Below are 26,175 nucleotides of genomic sequence, written 5' to 3' on the forward strand. Positions count from 1 at the left end.
CTGAACTGGTAATGGATAGCAAATATTTTGCTTACTAAAAAAAGTTTTGCTTGTACTCGGAGGCGGTTTGTAGCATTAAAGAACTGTCCAAAACTCTTCGTCAGCATAAGCTGAAGAGAGAACACCGCAATTTCAAAAAAAAATACAATATCCCTTGATAACATATCAAGAACTTCCAATTATCTATCTCATCGTGTCACTCACTACAGAGACACATTTATACCCCCGGCCTTCTTCACGGCCTGGCACTTTATTATATTTATAAGATAACTTTTATAAACGTGTTTTTTGCAGTTTGTTACTTTTGCAAGGAAGAGAGAGTGTGTTTTTTTTTAGATTTTACTGGTTCCCGGAGATGGGAGCGTCACGGCCTCTCTTGAAATCATCCCAGCCTTTGACCCAGGGTTGTCCAGCTGCTGCACGCGTCTCTGGGGCTGCATGTTTGTTCAGATTCGTCATGACTTTCTTGTGCAACGCCAGAAATACCTTAAATAATCACAACAAAGAGACGACTGATTATGCTTCAGATTATGCTTTTTAAACAAAGGATACATCATGAGGTTAACGGTTACCGGATTTGAGCTCACTATCTCGGGAGGCTGTTCCTGAGAAGTTAGCCATTTCCAGAGATCAGGGTTTTCCTGCAGAGGGCCAACAACGCTATTATCAAACAATTAAGTTCAAAAAAAGATTATAATCACACAAACTGTGTCATGGCTAGTCCTCTTGGGAGAAAAAATTACCACAATACATAATATAACTAAACAGTTGAACCCTATGACACACAACCTAACCCCCAAAGATCTTGTAAGAAGATACACAACTACAGAAACTGCTATACAATTCATCTATGTATCTCAAAAACAATGTGCAGATCCATATACAAACCTCTGGGATGTGAAATTTTTAACTGATAAGAGAGTCAAAAGGAACACATACCAAATCAAGGACATGAATGAGGGATTTGACAGCGGTTTCATCCATGGAATTGACATTCTCCTCAACCCAGTTACCCAAAACCAGATCAAGCTCCAGAAACCCTCGTTGCTTGCTCCTATACAACAATCTATTCACACACAAAACTCAATCACCAAACACTAATATTTTTTGTTACAAATTGAAAAAAAATAAATTAACCATGCCTGTTGATGGTTATCCTCTTCTTCTCTTCGCTGGAGAGATCAATATCAATGTTTTGTGGACTCGAGGTGTTCCCGCTGAAGAATCTTGCCCCCAAATCAACTCCATTTCTAAAAGACCAAATAAAAAAACCCAGAAATTAATGATAAATCATCTCTTGTCGTAAAAGGTGGAAGAAAAAATTATACTGGAAAATAGGAGGTGCAGCGGAAGGGGTGACGGAGCTCCGTCTAACCACCGCAGTGGAGCGGATGATCCGGTGGACGTTAATCAGAGCTTTTCGGCTGGCCATTTTTTGTTGATGCTCTTCTCGATCGTGCCGCAGCGAATGTACAAGGCAAAGAAGTACAACAAAAGTGGTAATGGGCCTACATTTGTCGTGTCCTTCTCCTGACCACATTGGAATACAGTTTCGTTAAACCGAAAAAAATACCGGTTTAACATTAACCGCAGAAAAACCAGTCGGTTAATATCGAATAAATATGAATTGAACCAAAATGCAAAAAAAAATTAAATTAGAAAACGAGAGGCCAGAGAGAATTCACGCAAAACCTTGGAGAGACAGCTGACCTTTTTTGACCCACAAACAAAAGGACGAGATGAATCTTGCGAGAGGGAGATGACAACGACGACGAAGTTCTCTCTGGTTTTATGGTTCTCAGATGTAAATAGTCTAGGAAGTTGTGACTCATCATCAAGGTTCGAATATAATTTCCTGTTGAACAGAGTTTGTACTGTTTAGGAAGACATATACAAGTATATATAAAACACAAAACAGACTTCAAATAACAAGCCGACCTTAGCTCAGTTGGTAGAGCGGAAGACTGTAGTTGTTGCTGTAATCTTTAGGTCGCTGGTTCGATTCCGGCAGGTCGGAGTTTTTTCTTTTCCGATTTTAAAATTTATAAATATAGTCTCTGAAACTTTTAGATTTTCCGTATAAACCCCACAAAACCAGAACCACCTAAACTTTCAATAACAGTAATGTTTCAGATTGTAGAAACAGACAAGAATCTATGGAAGCTCAACTTCACTCTTCGAACACTCAAACTATGGTTTCTCGCTTACCAATAATCTTTGCAAGAACACAACCCATCTTCAAACCTATGAAACCGTATCCGATCCCTTATTATAATCACTCTATTCAACAACCTGGACACTGATTTGATCCAGTTGTGGCAATCACTACACATCCTTATATTCTTCTGAATCCTAACTTCTGATCCTGGACTACTCTTCAAGATCCCAAACGCCAGCGCGAGCTTTTCGCTATGGTAGTTCAAGTTCTCCTCTTTCTCCTCTTCAGAGACATCCATCAACACCAAATCAGTGTCGGGCACAAAGCCTTGAGACTTTGTTCTCTGTATCAGCTCCTCCAACAGTTTGTATATACCCTTTGTCTCTACATGAGATGCATCTCCCGCCTTAAACCGATGTATCACTCCCCCGAACTCCACCCAACTCTTCCCTTTCGCTTTGCGGATTCCTTCTCTCTTCATCAGCTCTCTCACCTTTTGCGCGCTCTCCCACTTCTTCGTGGAGCTGTATATGTTCGAGAGCAGCACATAGTCTCCACTCCTTGCTTTTGAAAGATTCTGTATGGCGGTTTCAGCTAGCTTTGGGTTCTTGTAAGTTCTAGAGGAGCTAAGAAGAGACCTCCATATCACCAAATCTGGCTCTACAGGCATTGATTCTATCAACTCATAAGCCTCTTTAACCTTCCCTCCTCGACCTAACAGATCAACCATGGCTCCGTAGTGCTCCAACTTCGGCTGTATGGAATACCTCTGACTCATTAGATCAAAGTAACCTTTCCCTTCTTCGAGCAAACCGCAATGGCTACACGCTGTTAACATCCCAAGAAACGTTATCGAATCCGGGGAAACATGTTGTCCTTCCATCTCTGAGAACACTCTGATCGCTTCTTCGGCTAGTCCATGCGTCGCAAAACCTGTGATCATCGCGTTCCAAACAGACACATCGTCCCTTTCAACTCCATAGAAAACCTCTCTCGAAGTTTTAATATCTCCGCACTTTGCGTACACGTCGACAAGTGCGGTACACAGTATCGGATTAAGCTCAACACCACCATCCGTCATCATCAACGAATGCACCCACTTCGCGCGATTCAAGTCTCCAAGACGAGCACAAGCCGCTAAAGCCGAAGCGAAACTGAACTTATTCGGTTTAATATCCGAAAAGCTAATCATATCCTTAAGAGTTTTCAACGCTTCTTCGTATTGCACGTTCCTGACATAACCGCCAATCATCAAGTTCCAAGTGATGACGTTACGATCGCTCGCTTTACGAAGAACCTTCTTAGCCAAACCGCACTCGCCGTTTATCATAAGACTCTCGATGACTAGGTTTGTGTTGGAGACGCCAGGAGAGAGTGAGAGGAACCGAGTGAGGAGGCGGCGAGCGATGTGTGGGAGGTTGCAGCGTCTGTAAGCTGTGACGATGGAGGCAACGAGAGTTGGGTGTGTTCCGTAACCGAGTTTAAGGATGTGAGCATGTGCTTGAAGAAGAACACTTTTGGAGTTTGATTGAGATTTGCATGATCCAAGAACTTGTTTCAGCAACCGCTGATCTACAACAAGAAAGGATGAAACTTTATAAAGCGGAGATTGGTGGTGGTAGTTCCTCGGAAATGTGTGGTCCGAATCTAGAAAGGAGAAAGGTTTTCTTACCGGCGAGTGTAACGTGGTTTGAAGCAGAAGATGGCGAGGGGGAGGTGACGGAGAATCTTCTGATTCCGGAGATGGAAATGGAGATTCTCTGCATCTCCCTTACACCCTTTCGCTCGGCTCGAATTGAAGCAATTTTCAATTTTGGAGTCTAATCAAGGATTTTTTTTTGTTTTTGTCTTTTGTTTCTACAGTAGTATCTGATAGAGTTGGGCATTTGGACATGGGTACAAATGTACGGATATTGGTTATTAGGCCTAATTGTTCAATAATTAAATTTCCAATGGTTAGTCTTCCCATTTGGAGTTCAATACGCTCTTTTTTTTTTTTTTTTGTCAACATTCTCTTTTTATAAGAGAGCCCAAATGGGCATTACAAAGAAGAGTTACGTAAGGCCCAATTACATAAAGAAACTCGACTAAAAAGTAAACAAATATGAAATCCAATTTACTTAATTTTACTTCGAGATTCTTCGGATATATACTTCGAGATGACGCTCTCTGTGACAAGCGCGACGGAGTAGAGCCATTCGACGGTAACAGCCGGGATGAGTCGTCTCGTGATTGGGTTAAGCCGACCCGGGTTCTTGGGTTTGTGGGCCTGTCGGGGTTGGGTTTGTGGGCCTGTGGGCCAGTTTGTCTAGGGTTTAGCAGGTTTTGATAATTGGGCCTTGGACCTTTTATCTTGTAATTTCTTGGACTTGGCCCATTTTCTATTTTAATGAAATATTGACGGAAAAAAAAATACTAAACATTCCACGCGTCTCTTAAAGAAATTATCCGCACCGCATGTCTTCACCTGTTGTTGTATAATCACCAAAGACACGCGCCTATACGCGTCACCGCAGAGAATGGAAAGTTTGAGACACAGCTCCGTCACAAAACGACTATCTGCATCATCTTCTTTGTGGACACATTTATGAACTCCCCTTAACTCCTATCTTTCACTCAAGCCGTTGTCTTTGGAGGAGTCTCCATCACTACACCGGATAATAAATTTCTGGGATTACACAACCGTTCCAAAAGACGATCTTATCGAACCATCTTCATATAGAAAGATGCCAATTCTTCTAAATCGCCATTAGTATCAGCTATTATCAATCCATCACCACCTCCTACTTCTATCGAGGAAACTTCACCTCTAAACCGATTCTACGGTACCACTTCATGGGTTGTTAGGAATTATTCATCGTATGATTGCTTAACAAAAGAACACATAGAATTTGATCACCGAGTTCCCGGCTTCGAACCGGTACGTCTCGGGTGGGAACCGTCTCCCACAACTTCCACTATCAATCAAAGGGGTTTACACAAACGCTCTAAGCGCCCTCCTCGTATAAAACATGACACCAACAAAGAATAAGAAAGATCAAAGAAACTTTATCCCTTAGAGACATGACTCCAACAATGTCTCTTCTCCTTAGTTTCTTCTACTCTTGACCTCTCTCTCCTAACTTTTCTTTTGTTCTTGTGTTTAGGGTTTCTTCAGGATGATCAACCAAGATTGGAACATCTTCTATTTATACTTGAACCATAGCCGACTTATTCCTCCTAACGTCGTAAGGATTATGTAACAAGAACAACGTCGGTTTGTAAGGCACATTATGTGATTGGGTTATGTTCTAATTTCTGACCCAATAGAACAATATTGATTCAAAGCCCATATTCTCACAATCTCCACCTTGGGCTTTAGTCAGATAAGGCCCACCTCTACCTCACGTCCTTTCCTTCCCCGACGGCAAATCAAAGCTTTTCCTTCTGATTACGTCTCAGACACAAACCCTGACATGCAACTGAAACTCCGACGAATCTCAGCGGTTTATGGCGGTGCCCTCCGGCCACCTTCAACTCGAGACTGTCTCCACCAGCAGTGAAACACCAAAAACAACATCTATCAAAGCAAACCAAACCCGATTAAAGTCGCTGCAACTTGCAATGACTTCTCTTTCTGCTTTGCTCTCTCGATCATGGCAAAATGGAACTGATGCAACTTCGTCTCGCCATAATTTATTTAATTTCTGGAGAGTTCTCCATAGCCGGTAATCACTAAACCCTTTAGTGAATCTCCTCGCCGCTGTATTGTCTGAACAGAACCCCAAAGCTTCTTGACTCCATCCCAACGAGCTGTAGTATCCATTGCTCACATCGTAACTACAACAATGAGATCTCCAGCAAGAATAGTAGATTTGTTGTCCTAACCCCCTTTGACTTTGACTTTTCCTTTGATAGTGAAGTCTCAATGCTAATTACCTATTTGCAACTTCGGTGACTTTATCTTTACCAGCCTCAGGTATCAACCTCGTTCTATTCCACTACCGTGATAGATGTATGTCGATACCAACTCTGAAAATCCCTACCAGCTTCTCCGGTGTATTTTCTACCTCCTCTGCTGTATATAAGTCACACGTCTCCCTTCAGCTTGTCCGATCTACGAACCTGCTTTTCCAGTGGTTCACCACCATCGCAACTCCGATCCGAGATTGCAACTCTGACATTACTTTGCCGTCGACCTCAGATCAGGTTACTCCACCTTGAACTCTGATTCTTCCTTCGATTACACCACCTTGGACCGCTCTGCTTCTGTTTTCTTCTTGAGCTCAAAAAACTCATAGAGATTCATGACTCTCTCTCAAGTTATCACCATTGATGGGAACACTCGATTTCACTTCATCGTTGATCATGTGATATCAATGCTCAAGATCCTCCAGCGTCCGTCTCATCTCTCTTGATAAAGTTGCAAACAGAGCTAGCTTGTCTTCTTTTTACAGCTTGTCCGACGAAAGCCTTCGCCACCTCCACTGTTTAAGACGTTTCCTTAAGTAATCTCCTCCAGTTCTTTAGGCTGAACTCCTTGCCAGCTTTACTAAAACCTTATATGTTCTCCTTCAATGGCACTTCTCTTGTGATAACTCTTACACACTCCTTTGCGCCTTTGATTTTTTTTTTTTGAGAACTTAACTTGGTTTCTTTTCCCACAGCAGCTCCACTTTATCTTACCATTCTTCAGCTCCACCTGGACCTGGAATCATCTTCTGATTCCATTAAATGGTAACATCCTCTATAAAATCCCGGAACTACTCCATTTATTCTGTCTCTTCTGATTTCTCTAGGCTATGTGAAATCATCACTTTTGATTTCTTCTCTGCAGTTTCTTCGGTGATCAGTCGAAGTACTTCTGCTCCCATGATGATTCCTGGTAAGACCACAAACTTGAACCATCCTTCTAGCCTCAGTAATTTTCAGACTTATTCGAGACACTGAAATCACCGCTTGGATTTCAACCTCTTTCTTCACACAGTAGCTCCTTGTGGAATCTAACACTTGATTCCTTGTTCCTTTCCAGCTACTCATGACGAAAGACCAACCTTCGCTCTTGCTTCCTGCAACTTCAGGTAACCCCTCTTCACGAGATGTCTCCATCCTTACCAAGCATTTAACCTGAAAGCTTTCCCTCTCACTCATGTTGCAACCTGATTATGCTTGAATTTATTGACATCTTCATCTTCTTATGGCTTGTCTCTTTTTTTTTTCTTTTTCTTTCGGAGAACCTTAACCCGGAACTTGAAACTGTTTCAGATTTCCAAGACGAGCTCCACCTGGAACCAGAATCAACATTGCACGACTTCTAATTCTTCACAGTTATTTTAAACCTCAACTGTGAGAGCTCAGCCTCCTCCTTCATCTTTAGGTAATTCCCTTTACCTATATACGCTTTTGCACTTTAAATTTAGTACAAACCAGAATCATGTTTGCCTCACGCCCGAAGCTACATTGATTTTACTATTAGTCAATCAATCACACAGCCTCCTCCATAACCTTCATGAATCTGTTGTTGATTTAACTCATCCTCCCTCTGCATCCTGATTTCCTTTAACCAAATGCAATTACCTCCCTGAATCATACACGTTTCAACCCGTGAAACAATTCTCTGATTCAAAAAACTTTTCCGTTTAAACCCCACAGCCTCGGACTCCTTTTGTACCGCCGTTAACATTAACAGGACACACCATCAAGCTACCAAACATGCTAGATAGACTTTCGTCTCTGCAGTTTCTTCGGTGATCAGTCGAAGTACTTCTGCTCCCATGATGATTCCTGGTAAGACCACAAACTTGAACCATCCTTCTAGCCTCAGTAATTTTCAGACTTATTCGAGACACTGAAATCACCGCTTGGATTTCAACCTCTTTCTTCACACAGTAGCTCCTTGTGGAATCTAACACTTGATTCCTTGTTCCTTTCCAGCTACTCATGACGAAAGACCAACCTTCGCTCTTGCTTCCTGCAACTTCAGGTAACCTCTTACCTTTTTGCCTCTTAACGAGATGTCTCCATCCTTACCAAGCATTTAACCTGAAAGCTTTCCCTCTCACTCATGTTGCAACCTGATTATGCTTGAATTTATTGACATCTTCATCTTCTTATGGCTTGTCTCTTTTTTTTTTCTTTTTCTTTCGGAGAACCTTAACCCGGAACTTGAAACTGTTTCAGATTTCCAAGACGAGCTCCACCTGGAACCAGAATCAACATTGCACGACTTCTAATTCTTCACAGTTATTTTAAACCTCAACTGTGAGAGCTCAGCCTCCTCCTTCATCTTTAGGTAATTCCCTTTACCTATATACGCTTTTGCACTTTAAATTTAGTACAAACCAGAATCATGTTTGCCTCACGCCCGAAGCTACATTGATTTTACTATTAGTCAATCAATCACACAGCCTCCTCCATGACCGTCATGAATCTGTTGTTGATTTAACTCATCCTCCCTCTGCATCCTGATTTCCTTTAACCAAATGCAATTACCTCCCTGAATCATACACGTTTCAACCCTTGAAACAATTCTCTGATTCAAAAAACTTTTCTGTTTAAACCCCACAGCCTCGGACTCCTTTTGTACCGCCGTTAACGTTAACAGGACACACCATCAAGCTACCAAACATGCTAGATAGACTTTCGACACAAACCATGATCCATGCTTCTTGTTAAACAGGACCTTACAAACAGTGTTAAACATTACTGCTAGATTTCCTTTCTCTTAGCTTTACTTGAGCTTCCCTTTTGTGTTTCAAAAAACCTTGCTTTATGGTTAAACAACCGCAGTCTGAATCCATCTTGTACCGCCATCATCCATGATGGAACACGCCTCCTAACCAGTCTTGTTGGGAAGACTTTCGACACAACTTTCCATTCAACTCCTCTTGTTTCACCAGACTCTTATGTATTAAATCTGCCTTGAACTCTTCTGTGTACCGCTGTTATCACTTAACAGAACCAGCCATCAAGCTATCATCCTTGCTAGATAGACTTTCGACACACCCTTAGTCCAAGCATCTCTTCTTACAGAACCTAACACACCCTTTGTGTTCTTCTTTAGTTCTTGAAACTCTGATCCTTATCCCTGACACTTAACCCTCCTTGAAAACTTTATCAGCCTGATTGTATATGAACTTCTCATCAGTTCCCTGCCTGCTTTGCCTCAAAGCAGACTCCATGTTTCACCTCCATACTCTTCTGCTATAATTTTTCCCTTGAATCTAAGATTTGTAACATAATCTCGAGACAACTTTCTCAGATATATTCCATTCCCAAGGCGTCCCTTAGTCATGGATCTATAAACCTGGTTGCTCTATCAACCCATCATTGAACACTGACCTGAATAAACTTTCAACAACTAGAACAAGTCAAGATCCAGCCTGATTTCACAGCAAAAAATCTTGACTTTTCTATTGTTAAAACCGGTATACTCCCATGTGTTCTTTTAAAATCTTGATTCCATATCCTTAGCAACTTTGAGTATCCAGAAAATTCGAACATCACAATAACCTTGTGATTGCAGCGGAAATCAGTCTTCTAGTCTTCAACAACCTCATACTTCTTTCACGTCATGTTTCCCTTTGATCTTTCAAATCCAACCCGTCCATGTGTTGCCTCTATAATCTCACTAACACCCGCAATCAAAACCTGGATTGCTCTGATACCACTTGTTAGGAATTATTCATCTTATGATTGCTTAACAAAAGAACACATAGAATTTGATCACCGAGTTCCCGGCTTCGAACCGGTACGTCTCGGGTGGGAACCGTCTCCCACAACTTCCACTATCAATCAAAGGGGTTTACACAAATGCTCTAAGCGCCCTCCTCGTATAAAACATGACACCAACAAAGAATAAGAAAGATCAAAGAAACTTTATCCCTTAGAGACATGACTCCAACAATGTCTCTTCTCCTTAGTTTCTTCTACTCTTGACCTCTCTCTTCTAACTTTTCTTTTGTTCTTGTGTTTAGGGTTTCTCCAGGATGATCAACCAAGCTTGGAACATCTTCTATTTATGCTTGAACCGTAGCCGACTTATTCCTCCTAACATCGTAAGGATTATGTAAATAATCCTTTTCCTTTTCCTTGCGTAACAAGAACAACGTCGGTTTGTAAGGCACATTATGTGATTGGGCTCTGTTCTAATTTCTGACCCAATAGAACAATATTGATTCAAAGCCCATATTCTCACATGGGTGAGTGAAGATTGATTCCTTTAAGAAAGGAGTACGTGCAAATCCGATATAACAGAAGAAACTCAACTTAAAAAAACGGTATTTGATTTATGGACTGCAAAAGAGGAGGATTATATAAAACATCAAAATCCATCAAAGAAACAAGCGTAAAACCATGAAGATTTGCTTCGATAGAGATTGAAAACACAAAAAATCACCATAGCGAAAACTTCAAAAAACAAGATCCGCTAACCGGAAGAGAATATTTACAACAAAAAAGACAAAAGCTAAAGATGGTAACTGGCGGCGTGAGCCACCGGCCACCGAACAGTGCTTATAGGAAAGTCTTCGTTTTTGATGAGAGAAGTTAGATCTCAGAAGAGAGATGACGAAAAAGTCACACCTTACTAGTCAACTCGCTAATCGCTTTACCAACCCTTTGCTTTATTTAGACATTTTTCTAGTAACATTTTTTGACCAAATGCTTAATAGCATTTATTACCAAGTCGTTTTCACACCACCTTTGTTCTTTTTATTTGTTTCTTTGCTCAAACCAAGTTAGTATTATGTACAGTATTATTATTTTTAAAAATCAACAAATTGTTTTTGCCTGCTTACGTGTCATTCTAAGAAATTGTAGAAATATTGTATATTGGCTTTTCCAAAATAAAAACTATTTTAATGTTGGAAACATTTTACAATTTTTTTTTTCACAGGAATTTATTGAAAAAAATTTAGCCTAACAAAGTTAAGCCCAACGTACTATACAAACAAAAGGTCAAACGACAGACCAAAGTAAAGATTCTCGGGCCAAACGAAAGAGCCCAAAACAAACGGGCCAAACAACACTTTGTTAACTATGGGCCGAAAGCCCATTGGAAAAACCCGTTGAAGAAAAAAGGCACACATAATCCACCAGATGTCCGATCGCCATGCGATCAATGAACACGTGTCAAGGCATGAATCCCTTCCTTCCACCGGAACCAGAGAGAAGAACGGCGGAGCTCCGCCGACGGTGAAAACGAACCACGAAAACCATCAGAATGGTCTTCCAAGAGGCTCGAATCAAGAAATCTATCTCGCGGATCTACGAAACGATGAAGGATAATCAACCGCCTACAATCGATCCTACATCTCCGACTATCATGCAAAATCAAGCAGGCATCTTTAAAGATAAAGGTAAGCGTGAAGATGCAAAAATCCAAAAACGATTGGGAAGGAGGATCGTCAGAGCTTCAGAAAGAGAAGCAGTGAGACGGAAGAGAACAGAGTCGTAGATCAAACGGATCCGGAAAAACCCGAGCTTTAGGCGGCGATAGCAATGCTAGAAGGAGCCATCACCTTCCGGAGACAAAAGCCAGCCGGCCGGTCGGATGAAACCGAAACCGAGAAACCAAAAAACGATGGTTTCTCTCACTCTCAAAACAAAATCTAACCTCTCTACAAAAAAATTTTTTTGAAGATAAGAGAGGAAGAATGTTGGAGAGAGAGAGGAGAGAGGCCGATGGAAACATTTTACAATCTAAAAGTCCAACTAATAGTAATAAACTTTTAAATTAGAAATTGTGTGTTTCCACGTAACACATTACACATGCATGAGATTCTATTGGGGGTTGACGAAGAAAGTGTAAACAATGAAAAAGAAACTCACGCGCTTACTTACCCCTCCTGTATTTCGCTCTTTCCCAACTGGCACAAAGCAAGCACCATCACTTGCCAATTAATTCACACCTCTCTCTCTCTCCACACTCACCGCTTCTCCGATGCCGTTGCATAACGACGGTGACTGTACCTTAACGGAGCTCATCTCCTCCCTCCTCGACCGCATCCCCAAGCTTCTCAGCTTCAAATCCAAATGGTCCTCGATCCGCGTTAAACTCGCCGATCTCAACACTCACCTCTCCGATATCGCCGCCTCTTCTTCTTCTTCTTCTTCTTCTTCCAACCAGCTAGCTCTGGATCTCCTCCTCTCCGCTCGAGAGACGCTGCACGACGCCGCCTCCGTCGCGGCGAGGTGCGAGGGACCGGATTTATCCGACGGAAAGCTCAAAACGCAGAGCGACGTCGATTCAATCACGGCTCGGCTCGATCGCCACGCGAAAGACGCTGAGGTTCTGATCAGAAGCGGTCTTCTCAACGAAATCGTTTCGGTTTCATCTAAGAAGGAAGCTGCGGCGAGGAATCTAGTTATCCGGTTACAGATCGGTGAACCGGAATCGAAGAACTCAGCGATCGAATCGTTGCTCGAGCTGCTTCAGGAAGATGATAAGAACGTGATGATCTCAGTAGCTCAAGGAGTTGTTCCCGTTCTTGTTCGATTGCTCGATTCGTGTAGCCTGAGCGTGAAGGAGAAGGTTGTAGCTGTGATTTCAAGAATCTCGTCCGTGGAGAGTAGTAAACACGTGTTGATAGCTGAAGGATTGTCTCTGCTGAATCACCTCCTTCGCGTGTTGGAATCAGGGAGTGGTTTTGGTAAAGACAAGGCTTGTGTTGCTCTGCAAGCTCTGAGTCTGTCCAAGGAGAACGCCAGAGCGATTGGCTGTAGAGGAGGTATCTCGTCTCTTCTTGAAATCTGCCAGGCGGGGACACCTGGCTCTCAAGCTTTCGCCGCGGGCGTGTTGAGGAACTTAGCTTCGTTTGGAGAGATTAAGGAGAATTTTGTTGAGGAGAACGCTGTTTTTGTTCTTGTCTCTCTCGGTTCTTCAGGTACGGTTCCTGCTCGAGAGAATGCTCTAGGATGTTTGGCTAGTTTAGCTTCCGGGGATGAGGATATGATGATGTTGATTGTTAGAGAAGGAGGGATTAAGTGTTTAAAGAGTTTCTGGGATTCTGTTTCCGATGCTAAGAGTCTCGAGGTAGTAGTTGTGCTTTTAAAGAATCTAGCTTTGTGTCCTATCGTAAGAGATGTTGTTACCTCGGAAGGGTTTATCCCACGTTTGGTTCCAGTGTTGAGCTGTGGGGTTCTTGGTGTTAGAATCGCAGCTGCGGAAGCTGTTTCTTCGCTAGGGTTCAGCTCGAAAAGCAGGAAAGAGATTGGTGAAAGCGGATGCATCGGTGCATTGATTGACATGTTAGACGGTAAAGCTATGGAAGAGAAAGAAGCAGCTTCGAAAGCTCTGTCGACGTTATTGGTGTGCACAAGCAACAGAAAGATTTTCAAGAAGAGTGACAAGGGCGTACTCAGTCTTGTTCAGCTCTTGGACCCGAAGATCACGAAATTGGATAAGAGATACACAGTCTCTGCGTTGGAACTGCTTGTTACTTCTAAGAAATGCAGGAAACAAGTCGTTGCTGCTGGTGCTTGCTTGCATCTGCAAAAGCTTGTGGAGATGGATGTTGAAGGAGCTAAGAAACTGGCAGAGAATCTTGCTCGGAGTAAGATTTGGGGCGTCTTCGCAAGGCCATAGGAGACTGGATACGTTATTAACTTGTATTTAAGGAACACTGGCGAATCTTGTCGTGTCGCTTTTTTCTATATGTTGTTTTATTGTTCATAAGGTTTGGTTGATTGAAGTAGGGAGAGTTTAATTGTTGATTAGTTCTGTTGACAAAGAATAATATCTCTGTAGAGTATGTAATCCTCTGTTTTTGTTTTTTCTTGGTGAGCTAATCATATCAGAGTTTGATCTTTCACAACTTTTGTTCATGTTCTCTAAAACTTCAAGAACCTGGTCCTTTCTATCAAGTGTTTGATTGATTTATCTAAATCTAGGAACAGAATAATGCTTCTTCAGTGTTTGTGTTTGTGTTTGCAATCTCAAACTGTTTTCTTGCATATTTGAGTTGGAATATGTCTTATCTGAACATATCTCAAATAATGTTGGTCGGAAAGCACATGGCATTTGTTTTGTTTATTCGTTTATTCACAAATCTTAAAACTTATTTTTTGTTGACCCCGTATGATTGTTATACAGCTGTTAAGTTCTCAGAATTAGTCCAATGATTAAAATCACAAATCTGAAATCTTCACATTGCTTGGATTCATTTAGTTCACAAATGATGTAAAAAAAGTAGAAGTTATCTTCAGTTTATTTCTATACAAATTGGGAGCAGATCAGTTACCACTGATCTTTCTTACATTTATATCGATCGTTACATTTCCTGGAATAAATGTTCTTAGATCAAACAATAAAGAGAGCAAATGTGTTTATTTGAACGATGGGAGTGTTACCATCATGCTGATGTTTACTTAATACTGTATAATGATTTGAGCTGCTGACTGATCAACCTGCTGCTGTGAATAGCTGATTGAAGCTCTAGATTATCTGACCACCATTGTTCTAACCCGTGAGCCTCGAGAAATTTTTGTTTCCCTTTCGACATCACGAAAAGCTTTGCAGCTGCTTGAGGAATAGTGTTCACAGCAGGACTGCTGTTCTCCTTGTTGTTCACTTCTCTCTTCTCATTGACTCCATCCTGTTCAGTGTAGTGGCAGCAGATGTAGTCGCTATCGTTCACATATAAATGAGGCACCCATTTCCTCAAATCCACTGAAGATTTCTGATTCTGCCCGTAGAAACTCGGTACCCAGTTTCTAAACCCTGAACCACTGCCAGGACTAGGAGGAGCCGTCTCTGCTTCATTACCATCTAGTATCAAAGGCTCGTTCTTTTGAGGAAGCATTGACATGAGTCTTCTCCAAGCAAACCCAGCTTTTTCACCAATGTTTCGTAAGCTCATAGCGAGAGATACAGAAGGTGGATTGAACAAATGAGCATCCACAAACAGCCCTTCTTTAGCCAATGCCTTACCAACCTGTAAAGCGAAACCAGCTCCTAAAGAATGACCAACAACACAAACGTTGCTGCTCCCGTATCTCTTAGCTACCGACTGCAGCGCTTCGAGAGCGACGCTAAACCTCACTGAGCCTTTAAGGCTCTCCCAGGCTAGAAACCGGAGATCATCTTCGATGTCACGTCTCATTGTAAGGCTCTTTAGTATGGTTCCTCGGAGAGCGAGTACTGCTTTTGGTGCCCCGCTTGGTCTGATGACGACTAAATCAGACATCGCAGCTGCTCTGTCCCATTCGAGAACAGCTCCGAATATTGATCCGTCTCGCTCGTCGATCAGCGTCTGCGATAGCTTGTACTTGAAAGGAATCCACCATTTGGGCGCGAGAGCGTTTTGAGCGTTTCTGTTCTCTTGTCTGTCGAGTTCAAGTAAGTAAGCTGCTTGGATAAAGCATGCCATTACTGTTCTCTTGTAGTTCGGATCCTTCCTACATTCACACAAAATCAACCCAAAAAGGTTAAAACATTAGACATTTTCATGCTCTAATCCGATTCATCAAAAGTAAAAATACTTGCAGAACTAAAAAAAAAAGTAGTTATTTTTAGAAACTTCTCAGTTCTCTCACAGAAAATGAAAGTTAATAACTTCAGACACCATCTAAGTGTAGCATGTTCCAAGTTTCAAATGGTTTTGTCTAAAGCAACAAATTAAGCTAAACAAACAAATTCAACCAACTCTGAGTTTGAATCTCTTCTGATCTGAGAAACAGAAACAGGGTTCTGTTACAATGTAAAAACTGTCTTTTTTTTTTCTTTTTTCTTCTAAAAACTGTCGTTAACAACAAGGTAAGAACAGAAACTAGTTTCAGATGTAATAAATAAGAGAGAGCAATCATACCAACTGGAACTGATGAGATCTCTCCAGTTAGGAGAAGCAACGTTTCTGGGTCCCGAGACGTGAAACGCGTAAGGGTGATGAGCGTCATCTTCCTTCACCACCACCCTCTTCGTCTTCGGAGTCGCCGGCGTAGTAGTAGCCGCCATTAACATCACTTCGGATTCAGTTTCCGTCATGTCTTCTTCCACAGCTCCACAATTCGCCATCAACATTCCCTCTCTCTGTTTCTTTTTCTACGCGACTAGAGAATCAGATCACACCCTCTTCTCGGTGGGAATTTAACTTTGGAGATCAATGCAAGTTGGCAAATTGAAACCGAATCGGATTCGAGTTGAATTGTTTTCAAGCGTTGGAATTGGAAAAAGAAAGTAAGATAGATAAAGTTGCAAGTTTTTAGATTTGTGAATTAATTAGAAGGAAAAACTTTAATTAATGATTTTGAAACGCCTGAGATTTGCGGATCTATCAAACGGTCATCTTGTTTTTGTTGTCGACTTTTAATACTAAATACCTTTTAAACCCTTAACGTTTTGTCGTGGAAGGTCTTTCCTGAAAGGGTAGAGTAGGTAAACGATAAACTTAGTTGAGTGGAAGCCAGAATGCAAGCGCTTCTGTTTCTTATCATAGACGGGGTTTAGGCCTGGGCGTAAAATCCATAATCCAAAATCCGAACCGAACCCGAACCAAAAAATCTGATCCGTACCCGGTCCGAAATATAAAAAATACCCGAATAGATCTTGTAAGGTGGTACAAAACATATCCGAACCCGAATGGGTAACCCGAAAAACCGAAAAAGTCAAAAAATCCGAAAAGATATCCGAAAAAACCGGTCCAAATGTCCAAACTAATATACAATGTAATTATATGAAACATGAATATATATTTCAAATATTCAATTTCATATTTATTTTGATATGATATCTAACAATAAGTATTTAAAATTTAAATAACTACTTTAAATACTTAATTATATATGAATAAGTATATATTTCTTATGTTTTGCTTTTAAATTTTAGATTTCATTTCGGGTATATCCGAACCGATCCGATATAAACCGAATCCGAATGATATATGGTTACTTTATGTGTTCTATGATGTGATACAAAATCGATTCGAACCCGATGTGTTATATCCGAACCCGACCCGTACTTGCAAATTTACAAGAATGAAACTTAGGAGGTGTTATCAAAAAGAACCAAAATCCGAAAAACCCGATCCGAACGCCAACGGGTACCCGAATGTCCAGACCTAGACAGGGTCATCTCAAATTATATTATGGCCCTATTAAAAAAATTAATTATATATTTTAAAATATAATAAAATAATTTTAAAAGTTAATGGTTTTATCTCTATATATTTAAAAGTTTCTCTTCTAATTATAAACTATAAATTTAAGAATACATTACAAAATTGAAAATTTAAACCAAATTTATGTATTTACTTCAGAAAAAACAGGTGTGAGATTCTTTACTAGCTTTCTCGATCGATTTATCAATTAACCCAAAAGATTCAATAATTTTCAATTTGAAGGACAAAAAGATAACCGCAACGAGGATCGACAAGAATAATAGTAGCAAAAGATCAAATAAAAATCACGGGGAATGGTGGTTTTGTGGCAAAAGAGACATCATTTTCTCCTCTTTTCTTATTTTCCTTTTGAAGGAATGTGTTGGGGGGTTGGATTCTGAAGATGGTCATTGTTTCATTTGGATCTGAAACAAGCTCTCTTTGCTGCTCGAACGATATCCTCTACCTGAGGAAGAGCCAATCTCTCTAGGTTAGCTGCGTAAGGCATTGGCACATCAGCTCCTGCTATCCTCTCCACCGGTGCATCCAAGTATGAAAAGCTCTCCTCTACTACAGACGCACTGATCCACCATAACACAAACATTAATCAATGATTCTGACAATAGAGATATCGTAATCCAAAATTGATTCGTTTCTAACCAGATTTCTGCACAGACTCCATGCTGAGGGAAACCTTCTTCTACTGTTACCAATCTACTTGTTTTTCTCACTGAAGCATTGATCGTTGCTCTGTCTAGCGGGCGGATTGACCGCAGATTTATTACCTAACCATTTAATTAAGAAAACAAAAGTTTTTAAGAGGCTTACGTATCAGAAGTTTTAAGCAGAATCACTAGACACAAGACTCTTCATACCTCAGCACTTATTCCCTCTTCTGCGAGCTTCTCAGCTGCCTAGAATCAATCATGTACATTAATTTATTCAGAGACGGAACAATGATAAGCACCAATTTTGTCATCTAAGAGGTATATTTGAGCTATAGGCAGGTAACTAGCAATTTTTCTAATCTCAGTTTTGGTTACAGAAAGTGTTGCCGAATGCGGGAAAATGACAAACCTTGAGGGCAAAACCGACCATCTTCGAGAAAGTGGTTATTGTTACATCCTTTCCTTCTCGTTCAATCTGTTATATCCCAAAACAACACTATGGGATCTAACTTACTAGATATAAAGACAAAAACAAAAAAGAAGGTGAGTGAAAGTACCTTGGCTTTTCCTATGGGAAGACAGAAACTTGAATCAAGTGCTTCTTCTGAAATTGGAAATGATTCACCATATCTGCATGATGGGTTTCGCATGAGGGCCTTACCTAAGTGAACTACATGATCAAATCTCAAATTAGGTAGACTACTTACAGTAACTCGTTTTCAAGGAAGACAACAGGGTCAGGGTCTCTAATGGCAGCTTTAAGAAGACCACGAGCATCTTCAGCTGAATATGGAGCGAGAACTTTCAACCCAGGAACTGAGGCGTACCATGCTGCGTAGCACTGCAAAATGTAAAAAAATTTAGGCCCTTCTCTGAGACACACAGTCATAGTTCGATGTGATCATTACCAGACTTAAGCAATAAAGTTGCACATCCTGTCCTAAGAACCTTGTTCTTAATCAATCATTTCAAAATGCCTAATTCATTTAGGGAAAGTTTGATCAAAGTTAAAGGCTTAAAGCCCGAGCCAGTTCCTTGATCTTATTGGATTATCATTTTAACAGAAGCCAAAGGTTATGTTTGAAAGAGTGAAAAATAGCGATTTTAATTTGTGGAGGAAAAAGGTCTGTTGTACAGAAATTTTCGTTAGCATTTACCTGAGAATGCTGAGCACCAACACCAGCAGCAGCACCATTGGGTCCTCTAAAGACGATGGGTACATTTATCTGTCCAGCAGACATGTAATTTGACTTTGCAGCAGAATTTATGATATGATCAATTGCCTGAAACAAATTGCAATAGAGATCTTAGGATACATATTGAGATTAAAAAAAAAAGAATGTCTGTGCACTTCAGTGTCAATGATATGCCTGGAAACATATTTGCACCACAGTGCATGATCCCATAACGCAACAATGATGCCTACTAATCAAGTCAAGGAAAGAAAAATAAAACGCTAACCTGCATAGAAAAGTTAAACGTCATAAATTCTACAACAGGCTTTAAGCCAGCATAGGCGGCACCAACTCCAATTCCAGTAAATCCAGCCTAAAACATGATAAAAAAGATGACTGTCAGAAATCTTCAGAGTCTAGTAACATGGACATAAGGATTTGTAATTGCAGTGCAAGAAAATGAAATAAGAAATCCAAACCTCGGTAATAGGGGTATCATAAACTCTCTCAGGACCATATTTCTCCAAAAGGCCTTTAGTGATCTGTGAGTACATAATAAACCTCCAGTATAATAAGATAATGGCCAAAACTATTAATTTCTGTAATGTTTTATCTTGTAATTCTAACCTTGTAGGCACCTTGATATTGTCCAACCTACAAAAAAGAAAAAAAGATACAACCTGGAAACATCAATAAGTGCCAGATAATATCAATAATGTCAGCCTGTAACTAACCTCTTCACCCATGACAAAGACTTTAGGATCTGCAGACATTTCCTCATCGATTGCAGAATTAAGGGCATCTCTGACTGTCATCTAAACAAGGATTTGCACAGGAAAATGTAAGTGGTCTTAAAATGGCATGTACGAAGGAATAATATCTTCATTTTATATTGTCAGATCCTATCATAACTAAAACTGTGGGCTCACAATATATGTTACTGTGACTGTGAGGTTCTCTAAAATCCACCGTTTTACATGATTGATTTATCTTAGCATTTCGTCTATTTAATGACTATTGCTCACTCAGCCACCAGTGATCATCAATCAAGCAGCTTAGTAGAGAAATCAGCAGCTCTACAATACCTCTTTTGAACCAGCTGCGTAGCTCCTTGCGGAAACCAACCCGGATCGCATCCTTCTGAGAGACTGTTTCAAAACCCCATTTTCGAAAATCAGAATCCCAGATCAAAAGCAAAAGTGAGTAAAAGGCTCTTACCGAAGCAGAGAAGCCTCCATCGACGGCTCTTCTCCCCAAGATTCCCCACATTTTCTCGCTAACTGGAAAACAATAACCACTCTTCTCAGATCTTAGATCTAACAGACGAATCATAATCCGGGGAAGAGAAATCCAAGGACCAAGTCGAGAAACAGAGTAGATCGATAATTTATTACCTTAGCTTTACAGCGCCGGCGAAAAGCGATCGGAGACGGCGGATTCGAGAGAGAGAGAAGAAGAAGAAGAAGACAAACTCAAAGCTGTTTTCTTTTTCTTTTTCTTTTTCTTTTTCTTTTTCTTTTGTAACAACAACAAAGCAGCACAAGAGAGATTTCAACTAGAGTAGGTCTCTTCTTCGTCAAATCACTGGAGCCGTACGATTAGTAGGTCTCTTCTCACCAAATCACTGGAGCCGTACGATTAGTTTACTACCGATCATGATCATTTATGGTTGACATTCTCGGATTTTACTTTTTCCTTTTTCTTTCTCAACTATATTTATTCCATGGTTGATGTTTTTTTATTATAAAGGTTATGACGACCCAACAACCATTATGTTACTAAATGATGCTCAGGATGAAACTTATAAAACAATACTTATATTATCAAACTATAAAAGAATGAGTTCTACAATATGTGTTTTTTACTTCAATATAAAATCATTAAACAAATTAACTAAAACATTTTTTTATTTCATAGTAGGATAAAATGATTTTATTTCATAAATGGAATAATCATTTTATTTTTTTGTTTATTACTTTATTTTTACGTCATTTCTAACTCCACCCCGAAATAGATTTGAAGTATCAAATATTTAGCCTCCACCATTTTTTATTTCATAATAGGATAAAATGATTTTATTTCATAAATGGAATAATCATTTTATTTTTTTTGTCTATTACTCTATTTTTACTACATTTTTTAGAGTACTGTTTGAATAAACTCACATATTAGAAAAATGGAATTTTACATTGGAGATACTTTTAGTAAATTTCTAAAAGGCAGATAGCCTAATATTAGGTGATGTGCCTGAGAGAGTTTTCAAGAAAGGCCTAATTGAGTGAATTGTAGTTTTTGATCTGAATTGCTAATTAGTTTAAAACTCCCGCACAAAAAAAAATCTTAGTTTAAATCACAATCTCTCTGTGCTTTCAAGAGCAGCTGCAGAATGGCTACTGTTAGATTGTTTTTGCTTTCTTTCTGCTTGAAGGGATCTGCAAAGCGACTCAAGCTTATCTTTCTGGTTCTTTGTCCTCTCCAAAAGCTTCTTCAATCTCTCACGCTGTTCAAACGTTGAACCAAAAGAGTTATGTTTACTGGTTGATAAACCTTCAAAAATGGTGAGAAGAGTCGGTTTCACTTTTTTTTACCTCTTCAACTAGTTCTACGAGAGTAAAATCTGATCTTTCTGTTTTGCTCTTCAAGAATGCGTTTTCTTTCCTCAGTTCTTTGATTGCTTTTGACATCTACTCAACACACATCAATAGAGAGATAAGATCAGTTTGATTAAACAACACAAGACAGCAATGCACATCTTTTCAAAGAACAATGAAGACATGTTTACCTTGTCGATTTCTTGTTTGAATGTTTCAAACACCTCGTTGCTCTTCACCAATGCATCCTGCATTTATCAATCATGTATCATTTATTACAAATTTTGTGAAAGCAAAGACTATGAATATTGAATTGCTTTAGGGGAAGAGAGCAGACCTGGAACTGCTGGAACTTCTCTCCATCAGATGTTAGCTGCACCCGCAAGTTTTTCTCAGTTGCTAAAAGCTGAGAAACTTGATCTGCATATACTTTCATCTGAGATTGTTCATGAATTACTTTCTCCTCGTGTTGTTTGATTTTTATTTCAGAAATCTGTAGCTCGAGGGTTTTCTGCTTCATCTGTTCATTCAGAGATGAGATGTTAGTATTAAAGCCCAAGAATGTTGGCTAGATGATGCTTCATAAATAGCTTATACTCTTTGCTCATGTTGTTGTTCTGAAAGCATATATTGACCAGCCAGGTGCTTCAACTTCGTCCTCAACCTGGAGATTAAGAAACAAAGCCATTGAAATTGAAAAAGGGCCTCTAAAAATATGCTGCAGAGAGCTAGCACAAGCAACACCGTTTTTAAAATGATAGCTATGTAAGAATATAGTTTGAAGTATGTGAGTGGGGCTTCTTCACAATGACTTTTTACTTAAAATGTACAACACAATGATATGTATCTACAATTGAAAACGTGGTGATTGTGTTCTTTCGGCTTACATTTCATTTTCTTTTAGTTGTGAGAGGCTTTCATCCCTTTGCTCGTCCAACTTAATGCTCACATCCTATAAACCAAAGAGAATTAGTAAAGGTAAAGAGTATAACTAAAATATTTATAAGGAAACTGAACAAAAGATTCTGATTTCTTCTAAGTCTCTGAAGTTGCAAAACCGTACAAGCAAGATTCATTGTCTGTTTCAGGGCATCCATGATCTACGTGAAAACTTATATGGACCCTTTTCCCCCTTATAAATGCAAGTTCCATTAACTTCCAATGATAAAATAGGTCTATCAGTCTAAATCTCCACGTGTATATAGTAACACAGAAGATTGATAAGGGAACAGAACAAGGATCAAGAATGATATGCATTAGGGTTTGCCTACTAAGGAAGAAAAAATGGAGAATTTACACAATGCTTTTATCCTATTTGGCAAAATCGCTCAAAACTTTAAGCAGATCAAAATGTGTTCAATTACCTTTATTGCTTCCTGGAACTTTGTCGACAGATCTAATCTTAAAGTCTGTCCCTCAGTCGAAACCCGCTTGCTTTCTTCCTGTAATACAAAGGAACAACAAGACAAGACACTCTATAAGGCAAACAAAGTACAGTAAAAAAAAGAAGAAAAGAATGTACCATCAACATTTTGTTTTGACGTTGTAACTCCCTACAAAGTGACTCAAGCTTGTCACGGACAGTAATAGCTACAACAAACAAGAGTAGAGACAAAAAAAAAAAACAATGGCTTGCTGGTTACTGGTTAGAGAATTATATCTGTGGCTAAGCATAGAACAATCAAATTATGATTTTCCTATTTACCAGAATCTCTTTCAGAAAGGACTTGCTGATACTTGAGCATGAATTCGAGAAAATCTTGTTCGGATTTGAACATGTTCTTTGAAGTCTTACGCTCTGTCTCAACTGCCTCCTGCTTAAATACAGTATCAGCACATAAATGAGTCTGTTACCAATTTGATATAAGAGTTTATATATAAAAAAAAAAAAAATATACTAACTTGTTTTCTGGGTTCGATACTCTGAGTAGATTCTGTTTCCTTGTTTGGATTTTGGGAGGACCCTTGTGATGACGCTAAACTCAAAAGCAAAGACGCAACGTTAGGTGGTTACAAAGAAGTCTCGTAAAGATTTTTGAATTTTAATTTTCACATCTCTCTCACATGTTTGAGATGGTTCCTTCAGCTCTAAGCTCGAGACCTTACTTAGGTCGTCTTCATTACCATCTGTTTCTTCACACAAAGGAACGGGAAAAGTCCTGGGCTTCTTTGTTTTCTCGATCGAGACATCACCTGTTTGATGGTTTGTTGTGATTCGGTTTGCTTCCTCGGGGTCGACGAATCCATCGGGTAAGGAATCAACTTCGGGGAGCAAATTGGAGTCCATTGTTAGACTCTGGATCTCAAAACCAATTACGAATCAGCGAGAAAGGTAGAGAATATTATATACCCAAATCTTCTTACAACTGTGACGGACTTGTGCTCAGAAGCAAAACCTTTTACGGGTTTTATTCCATGTGATTTTTAAGCAAAACATCCATCTTATCTATCTTAAGTACCATTTTAACTTAACCCTTAATTCATCTAAATATTTACAATTCATGCCACTGCTTTATAATAAAATTATCCTTAATTATCTATTTACTTAAATATTTTTTAACTGATAAAAAAAAGACTTTGAATATGTTATACGTGATTCGCTTTTAAACAACCATCATTCTTTGTAATTTTGTAAGACAGTGCTATCAATTTGAAGTATATAAAAGAAATATTTTCAATTATCTATATTATTAAAAGAGAAATATTATTAAAAGAGAAGTACACATTTGAAAATGTTCTTATTTCATTAATTAAACTTCTCTTTTCTTTTTACTCGTCTTTTTCAGTTGCATTTATGAAATATCCTAAAATGAATAAAACTGCCTAATTTATTACTTGTCTTTTCAGTTACATTAATGAAATATGCTTAAATGAATTTAAACTTCATATTTTATTGTTTGTCTTTTTCAGTTACCTTAATGAAATATCCTTAAATAAATTTGGACATAATGTCATTTAATGAACTCTAAAAATATTTTTAAAATATTTTGTTATAATTGTTAAGAAAATAATTAAAAACTGAAAATTGACCAGAGTCTAGTTATCTATTATCTATTATTATAAAGATATGTTTCCTTCGTTCCTAGGGGTCCGCATCATGCGCCATGTCAATAATTTGAGTCATCTGGTCGTGACACGCGTCACAATAAATGAAACGCGGCGTGTGAAGCTTTTTATTAGCATGTGGGTTTGGTTTCGATTTAATTGGGCTTTCGTTTTATTTCCTGATGGGTTTTTATTGGTATCTCCGTTTTCTCCCCAAAACATGTCACCGAAACCCTAAGGTTTGATTATGTTCATCTTCCCGATTCAAAAGAAACACTGGAAACGCTTTGTGGTTATGTCCAAGCGAAGAGACGTCTTCAACATAGTCATCAGCCATTGTCGATCAATCCTTCAATGATTCCCCATTTACTGCCTTCGTCAGTATCTGCCACTATAAAAAAGTATGTTCTACATCTTCAAATTCGTCAGATATTTCTTATCATTCCAAGCTTTCTAAGAGATATATCCTCAAAAATGGCTAATTCTCCAGTCCTTCTCACCGATTTGAAGGCCGGCCATTGTACCTCCGCCGTTGAGGTCTGCTTGCTTCGGTTCTGGGAAGAAGCTAGGTATGGGAAGCGGCAAGCTAATGGAGGTTGACCTGCTCCTCCTCGACGCTAAGGTAGTTCCGTACTGCTTTGAAACCTAATTTTATGTTTAACGTAAGTCCATTTGTTCATGTCTTGATTATCAAAAATATTTCCCAGAAGCGTTTGGTTATCTTAAAATATTTGGGAGATGATTATTGGTTTTTTTTTTGTTGATTATGATTTGTTCAAATTTTTTTATATTTGTTCTGATTGTTTTTCTTTCCGAAGCTTTTTTGCTTTGTTTTGTGTTAGTACTGGCGTTGTTCTATTTTCTGGTGATCTGAAGGGAAAACACCCCTCAGACTTTCAAGAAAGAGCACCCCAAAAACAAATTTGTTGCTGTTTGAGTGATTCTTCTCATCTTAAAATTATTTTGTACCTTACCCTCTCAATCTGTACAGTTGTACTGCGGTTAAAGTTCTATGGATAATCAGGTTGGAAATGTAGCTAGAGACCAGTGGAAATCCATGTCATATGTTGTGTTCCAAGTAAGGTTCAGCCATATCTCTGGATATCTACTTTGATTTATCGTTTATATAGATAGATCATTCAAAACAAATCTTATTATGTTAAAGAATTTGTGCTGGATATTCTAATTTTTCAGATCTCTGTATGCAAAGGGATGCAATAAGACAACTGTATCACTGTATGGAGGCTTCTCTTTGAGTGGCATTCTGGGATCACATTTATCATATGGTTTTGATGTTTATGTATTTAATTGCTTATGTTATGTGTACACTTGGTCCTTTAAATATTTTTGTGCGTTCATAGGCTTAAGCTTCCACTTCAGTAGGAAATGCAACACAAATGTGGACTACAAATCTGAAGTTCCATAGAATAATATAGGATGCTTCAAAGGATCTTCTGGATGCTT

General features: G+C 39.2%; 7 protein-coding genes and 1 non-coding gene across 21 annotated transcripts; 3 read left to right on the plus strand and 5 right to left on the minus strand.

The window, feature by feature from the left end:
• Positions 1–84: 84 nt before the first annotated feature.
• Positions 85–1,520, minus strand: LOC106327156 (succinate dehydrogenase assembly factor 2, mitochondrial). The gene is made up of 5 exons (XM_013765226.1): positions 1,329–1,520; positions 1,143–1,250; positions 940–1,066; positions 573–641; positions 85–486 (listed from the first exon to the last, which is right to left on the minus strand). The coding sequence occupies exons 1-5, from the start codon at positions 1,430–1,432 to the stop codon at positions 340–342; spliced, it is 555 nt and encodes a 184-aa protein (XP_013620680.1). The 5' UTR covers positions 1,433–1,520; the 3' UTR covers positions 85–339.
• Positions 1,521–1,933: 413 nt separating this feature from the next.
• TRNAY-GUA lies at positions 1,934–2,017 on the plus strand. Its single transcript is given in 2 exon segments — positions 1,934–1,970; positions 1,982–2,017. It is a non-coding gene; the product is annotated as a tRNA-Tyr (tRNA).
• A 34-nt stretch (positions 2,018–2,051) lies between these two features.
• Positions 2,052–3,999, minus strand: LOC106327155 (pentatricopeptide repeat-containing protein At5g50990). 2 transcript variants are annotated; one of them, XM_013765225.1, is made up of 2 exons: positions 3,831–3,999; positions 2,052–3,730 (listed from the first exon to the last, which is right to left on the minus strand). In XM_013765225.1, the coding sequence occupies exons 1-2, from the start codon at positions 3,922–3,924 to the stop codon at positions 2,205–2,207; spliced, it is 1,620 nt and encodes a 539-aa protein (XP_013620679.1). In that variant the 5' UTR covers positions 3,925–3,999; the 3' UTR covers positions 2,052–2,204. The 2 variants fall into 2 exon arrangements, with proteins under 2 accessions (XP_013620679.1, XP_013620678.1); XM_013765224.1 differs by having other exon boundaries at positions 2,052–3,751.
• A 1,431-nt stretch (positions 4,000–5,430) lies between these two features.
• LOC106327233 lies at positions 5,431–10,827 on the plus strand. Of its 11 annotated transcripts, none has more exons than XM_013765323.1 (6): positions 5,445–6,346; positions 6,805–6,874; positions 6,975–7,022; positions 7,170–7,218; positions 7,403–7,514; positions 10,114–10,827. In XM_013765323.1, the coding sequence occupies exons 1-5, from the start codon at positions 6,155–6,157 to the stop codon at positions 7,485–7,487; spliced, it is 444 nt and encodes a 147-aa protein (XP_013620777.1). In that variant the 5' UTR covers positions 5,445–6,154; the 3' UTR covers positions 7,488–7,514; positions 10,114–10,827. The 11 variants fall into 11 exon arrangements, 7 of the variants coding, with proteins under 7 accessions (XP_013620781.1, XP_013620782.1, XP_013620783.1 ...); XM_013765325.1 differs by lacking the exon at positions 10,114–10,827 and having other exon boundaries at positions 5,448–5,865; positions 6,056–6,346; positions 7,403–7,861; XM_013765327.1 differs by lacking the exon at positions 10,114–10,827 and having other exon boundaries at positions 5,431–5,865; positions 6,991–7,022; positions 7,403–7,861.
• Positions 10,828–11,949: 1,122 nt separating this feature from the next.
• On the plus strand, positions 11,950–13,953 carry LOC106327232. Its single transcript, XM_013765321.1, has 2 exons — positions 11,950–13,726; positions 13,767–13,953. Exon 1 carries the CDS (start codon positions 12,081–12,083, stop codon positions 13,722–13,724), a length of 1,644 nt encoding a protein of 547 aa, XP_013620775.1. The 5' UTR covers positions 11,950–12,080; the 3' UTR covers positions 13,725–13,726; positions 13,767–13,953.
• A 320-nt stretch (positions 13,954–14,273) lies between these two features.
• On the minus strand, positions 14,274–16,380 carry LOC106322813 (GDSL esterase/lipase At4g10955-like). The gene is made up of 2 exons (XM_013760954.1): positions 15,946–16,380; positions 14,274–15,535 (listed from the first exon to the last, which is right to left on the minus strand). Exons 1-2 carry the CDS (start codon positions 16,155–16,157, stop codon positions 14,503–14,505), a joined length of 1,245 nt encoding a protein of 414 aa, XP_013616408.1. The 5' UTR covers positions 16,158–16,380; the 3' UTR covers positions 14,274–14,502.
• Positions 16,381–17,408: 1,028 nt separating this feature from the next.
• Positions 17,409–20,595, minus strand: LOC106322635 (pyruvate dehydrogenase E1 component subunit beta-1, mitochondrial-like). The gene is made up of 14 exons (XM_013760717.1): positions 20,470–20,595; positions 20,294–20,355; positions 20,161–20,223; positions 19,810–19,890; positions 19,703–19,729; positions 19,555–19,617; positions 19,362–19,448; positions 19,058–19,183; positions 18,608–18,741; positions 18,458–18,530; positions 18,310–18,375; positions 18,108–18,146; positions 17,893–18,017; positions 17,409–17,813 (listed from the first exon to the last, which is right to left on the minus strand). The coding sequence occupies exons 2-14, from the start codon at positions 20,342–20,344 to the stop codon at positions 17,648–17,650; spliced, it is 1,101 nt and encodes a 366-aa protein (XP_013616171.1). The 5' UTR covers positions 20,345–20,355; positions 20,470–20,595; the 3' UTR covers positions 17,409–17,647.
• Positions 20,596–21,244: 649 nt separating this feature from the next.
• On the minus strand, positions 21,245–24,078 carry LOC106324867 (alpha-taxilin-like). Of its 3 annotated transcripts, XM_013762863.1 has the most exons (12): positions 24,017–24,078; positions 23,731–23,928; positions 23,569–23,642; positions 23,372–23,480; positions 23,189–23,256; positions 23,031–23,108; positions 22,554–22,618; positions 22,264–22,330; positions 22,004–22,186; positions 21,858–21,914; positions 21,664–21,759; positions 21,245–21,575 (listed from the first exon to the last, which is right to left on the minus strand). In XM_013762863.1, exons 4-12 carry the CDS (start codon positions 23,442–23,444, stop codon positions 21,426–21,428), a joined length of 837 nt encoding a protein of 278 aa, XP_013618317.1. In that variant the 5' UTR covers positions 23,445–23,480; positions 23,569–23,642; positions 23,731–23,928; positions 24,017–24,078; the 3' UTR covers positions 21,245–21,425. The 3 variants fall into 3 exon arrangements, with proteins under 3 accessions (XP_013618317.1, XP_013618316.1, XP_013618314.1); XM_013762862.1 differs by having other exon boundaries at positions 23,731–24,072; XM_013762860.1 differs by having other exon boundaries at positions 23,372–23,483; positions 23,731–24,072.
• Between the last annotated feature and the right edge of the window lie 2,097 nt (positions 24,079–26,175).

This window comes from Brassica oleracea, chromosome C2, assembly GCF_000695525.1.
Source record: "Brassica oleracea var. oleracea cultivar TO1000 chromosome C2, BOL, whole genome shotgun sequence".
In the NCBI taxonomy this organism is placed as follows: Eukaryota; Viridiplantae; Streptophyta; class Magnoliopsida; order Brassicales; family Brassicaceae; genus Brassica; species Brassica oleracea.

Coding starts and splice junctions, on each gene's coding strand:
- LOC106322813 (XM_013760954.1), bottom strand. CDS start 16,157: ATGTTGATGGCGAATTGTGGAGCTGTGGAAGAAGACATGACGGAAACT. Junction 15,536..15,945: donor GATCTCATCAGTTCCAGTTG/GTATGATTGCTC, acceptor GTGTGAATGTAG/GAAGGATCCGAACTACAAGA.
- LOC106327232 (XM_013765321.1), top strand. CDS start 12,081: ATGCCGTTGCATAACGACGGTGACTGTACCTTAACGGAGCTCATCTCC.
- LOC106324867 (XM_013762860.1), bottom strand. CDS start 23,953: ATGGACTCCAATTTGCTCCCCGAAGTTGATTCCTTACCCGATGGATTC. Junction 23,109..23,188: donor GTCAAAACAAAATGTTGATG/GTACATTCTTTT, acceptor TTTGTATTACAG/GAAGAAAGCAAGCGGGTTTC. Junction 22,331..22,553: donor CAACTAAAAGAAAATGAAAT/GTAAGCCGAAAG, acceptor CTTAATCTCCAG/GTTGAGGACGAAGTTGAAGC.
- LOC106327233 (XM_013765323.1), top strand. CDS start 6,155: ATGTCGATACCAACTCTGAAAATCCCTACCAGCTTCTCCGGTGTATTT. Junction 6,347..6,804: donor TGCCGTCGACCTCAGATCAG/GTTACTCCACCT, acceptor CTTTTCCCACAG/CAGCTCCACTTTATCTTACC. Junction 6,875..6,974: donor TCTTCTGATTCCATTAAATG/GTAACATCCTCT, acceptor TCTTCTCTGCAG/TTTCTTCGGTGATCAGTCGA.
- LOC106322635 (XM_013760717.1), bottom strand. CDS start 20,344: ATGTGGGGAATCTTGGGGAGAAGAGCCGTCGATGGAGGCTTCTCTGCT. Junction 19,891..20,160: donor ACGCAGCTGGTTCAAAAGAG/GTATTGTAGAGC, acceptor ATCCTTGTTTAG/ATGACAGTCAGAGATGCCCT. Junction 18,018..18,107: donor AAGAGGGAATAAGTGCTGAG/GTATGAAGAGTC, acceptor TTAAATGGTTAG/GTAATAAATCTGCGGTCAAT.
- LOC106327156 (XM_013765226.1), bottom strand. CDS start 1,432: ATGGCCAGCCGAAAAGCTCTGATTAACGTCCACCGGATCATCCGCTCC. Junction 1,251..1,328: donor GCTGCACCTCCTATTTTCCA/GTATAATTTTTT, acceptor TTGGTCTTTTAG/AAATGGAGTTGATTTGGGGG. Junction 1,067..1,142: donor AAGAGGATAACCATCAACAG/GCATGGTTAATT, acceptor GTGTGTGAATAG/ATTGTTGTATAGGAGCAAGC.
- LOC106327155 (XM_013765224.1), bottom strand. CDS start 3,924: ATGCAGAGAATCTCCATTTCCATCTCCGGAATCAGAAGATTCTCCGTC. Junction 3,752..3,830: donor AAACCACGTTACACTCGCCG/GTAAGAAAACCT, acceptor CGCTTTATAAAG/TTTCATCCTTTCTTGTTGTA.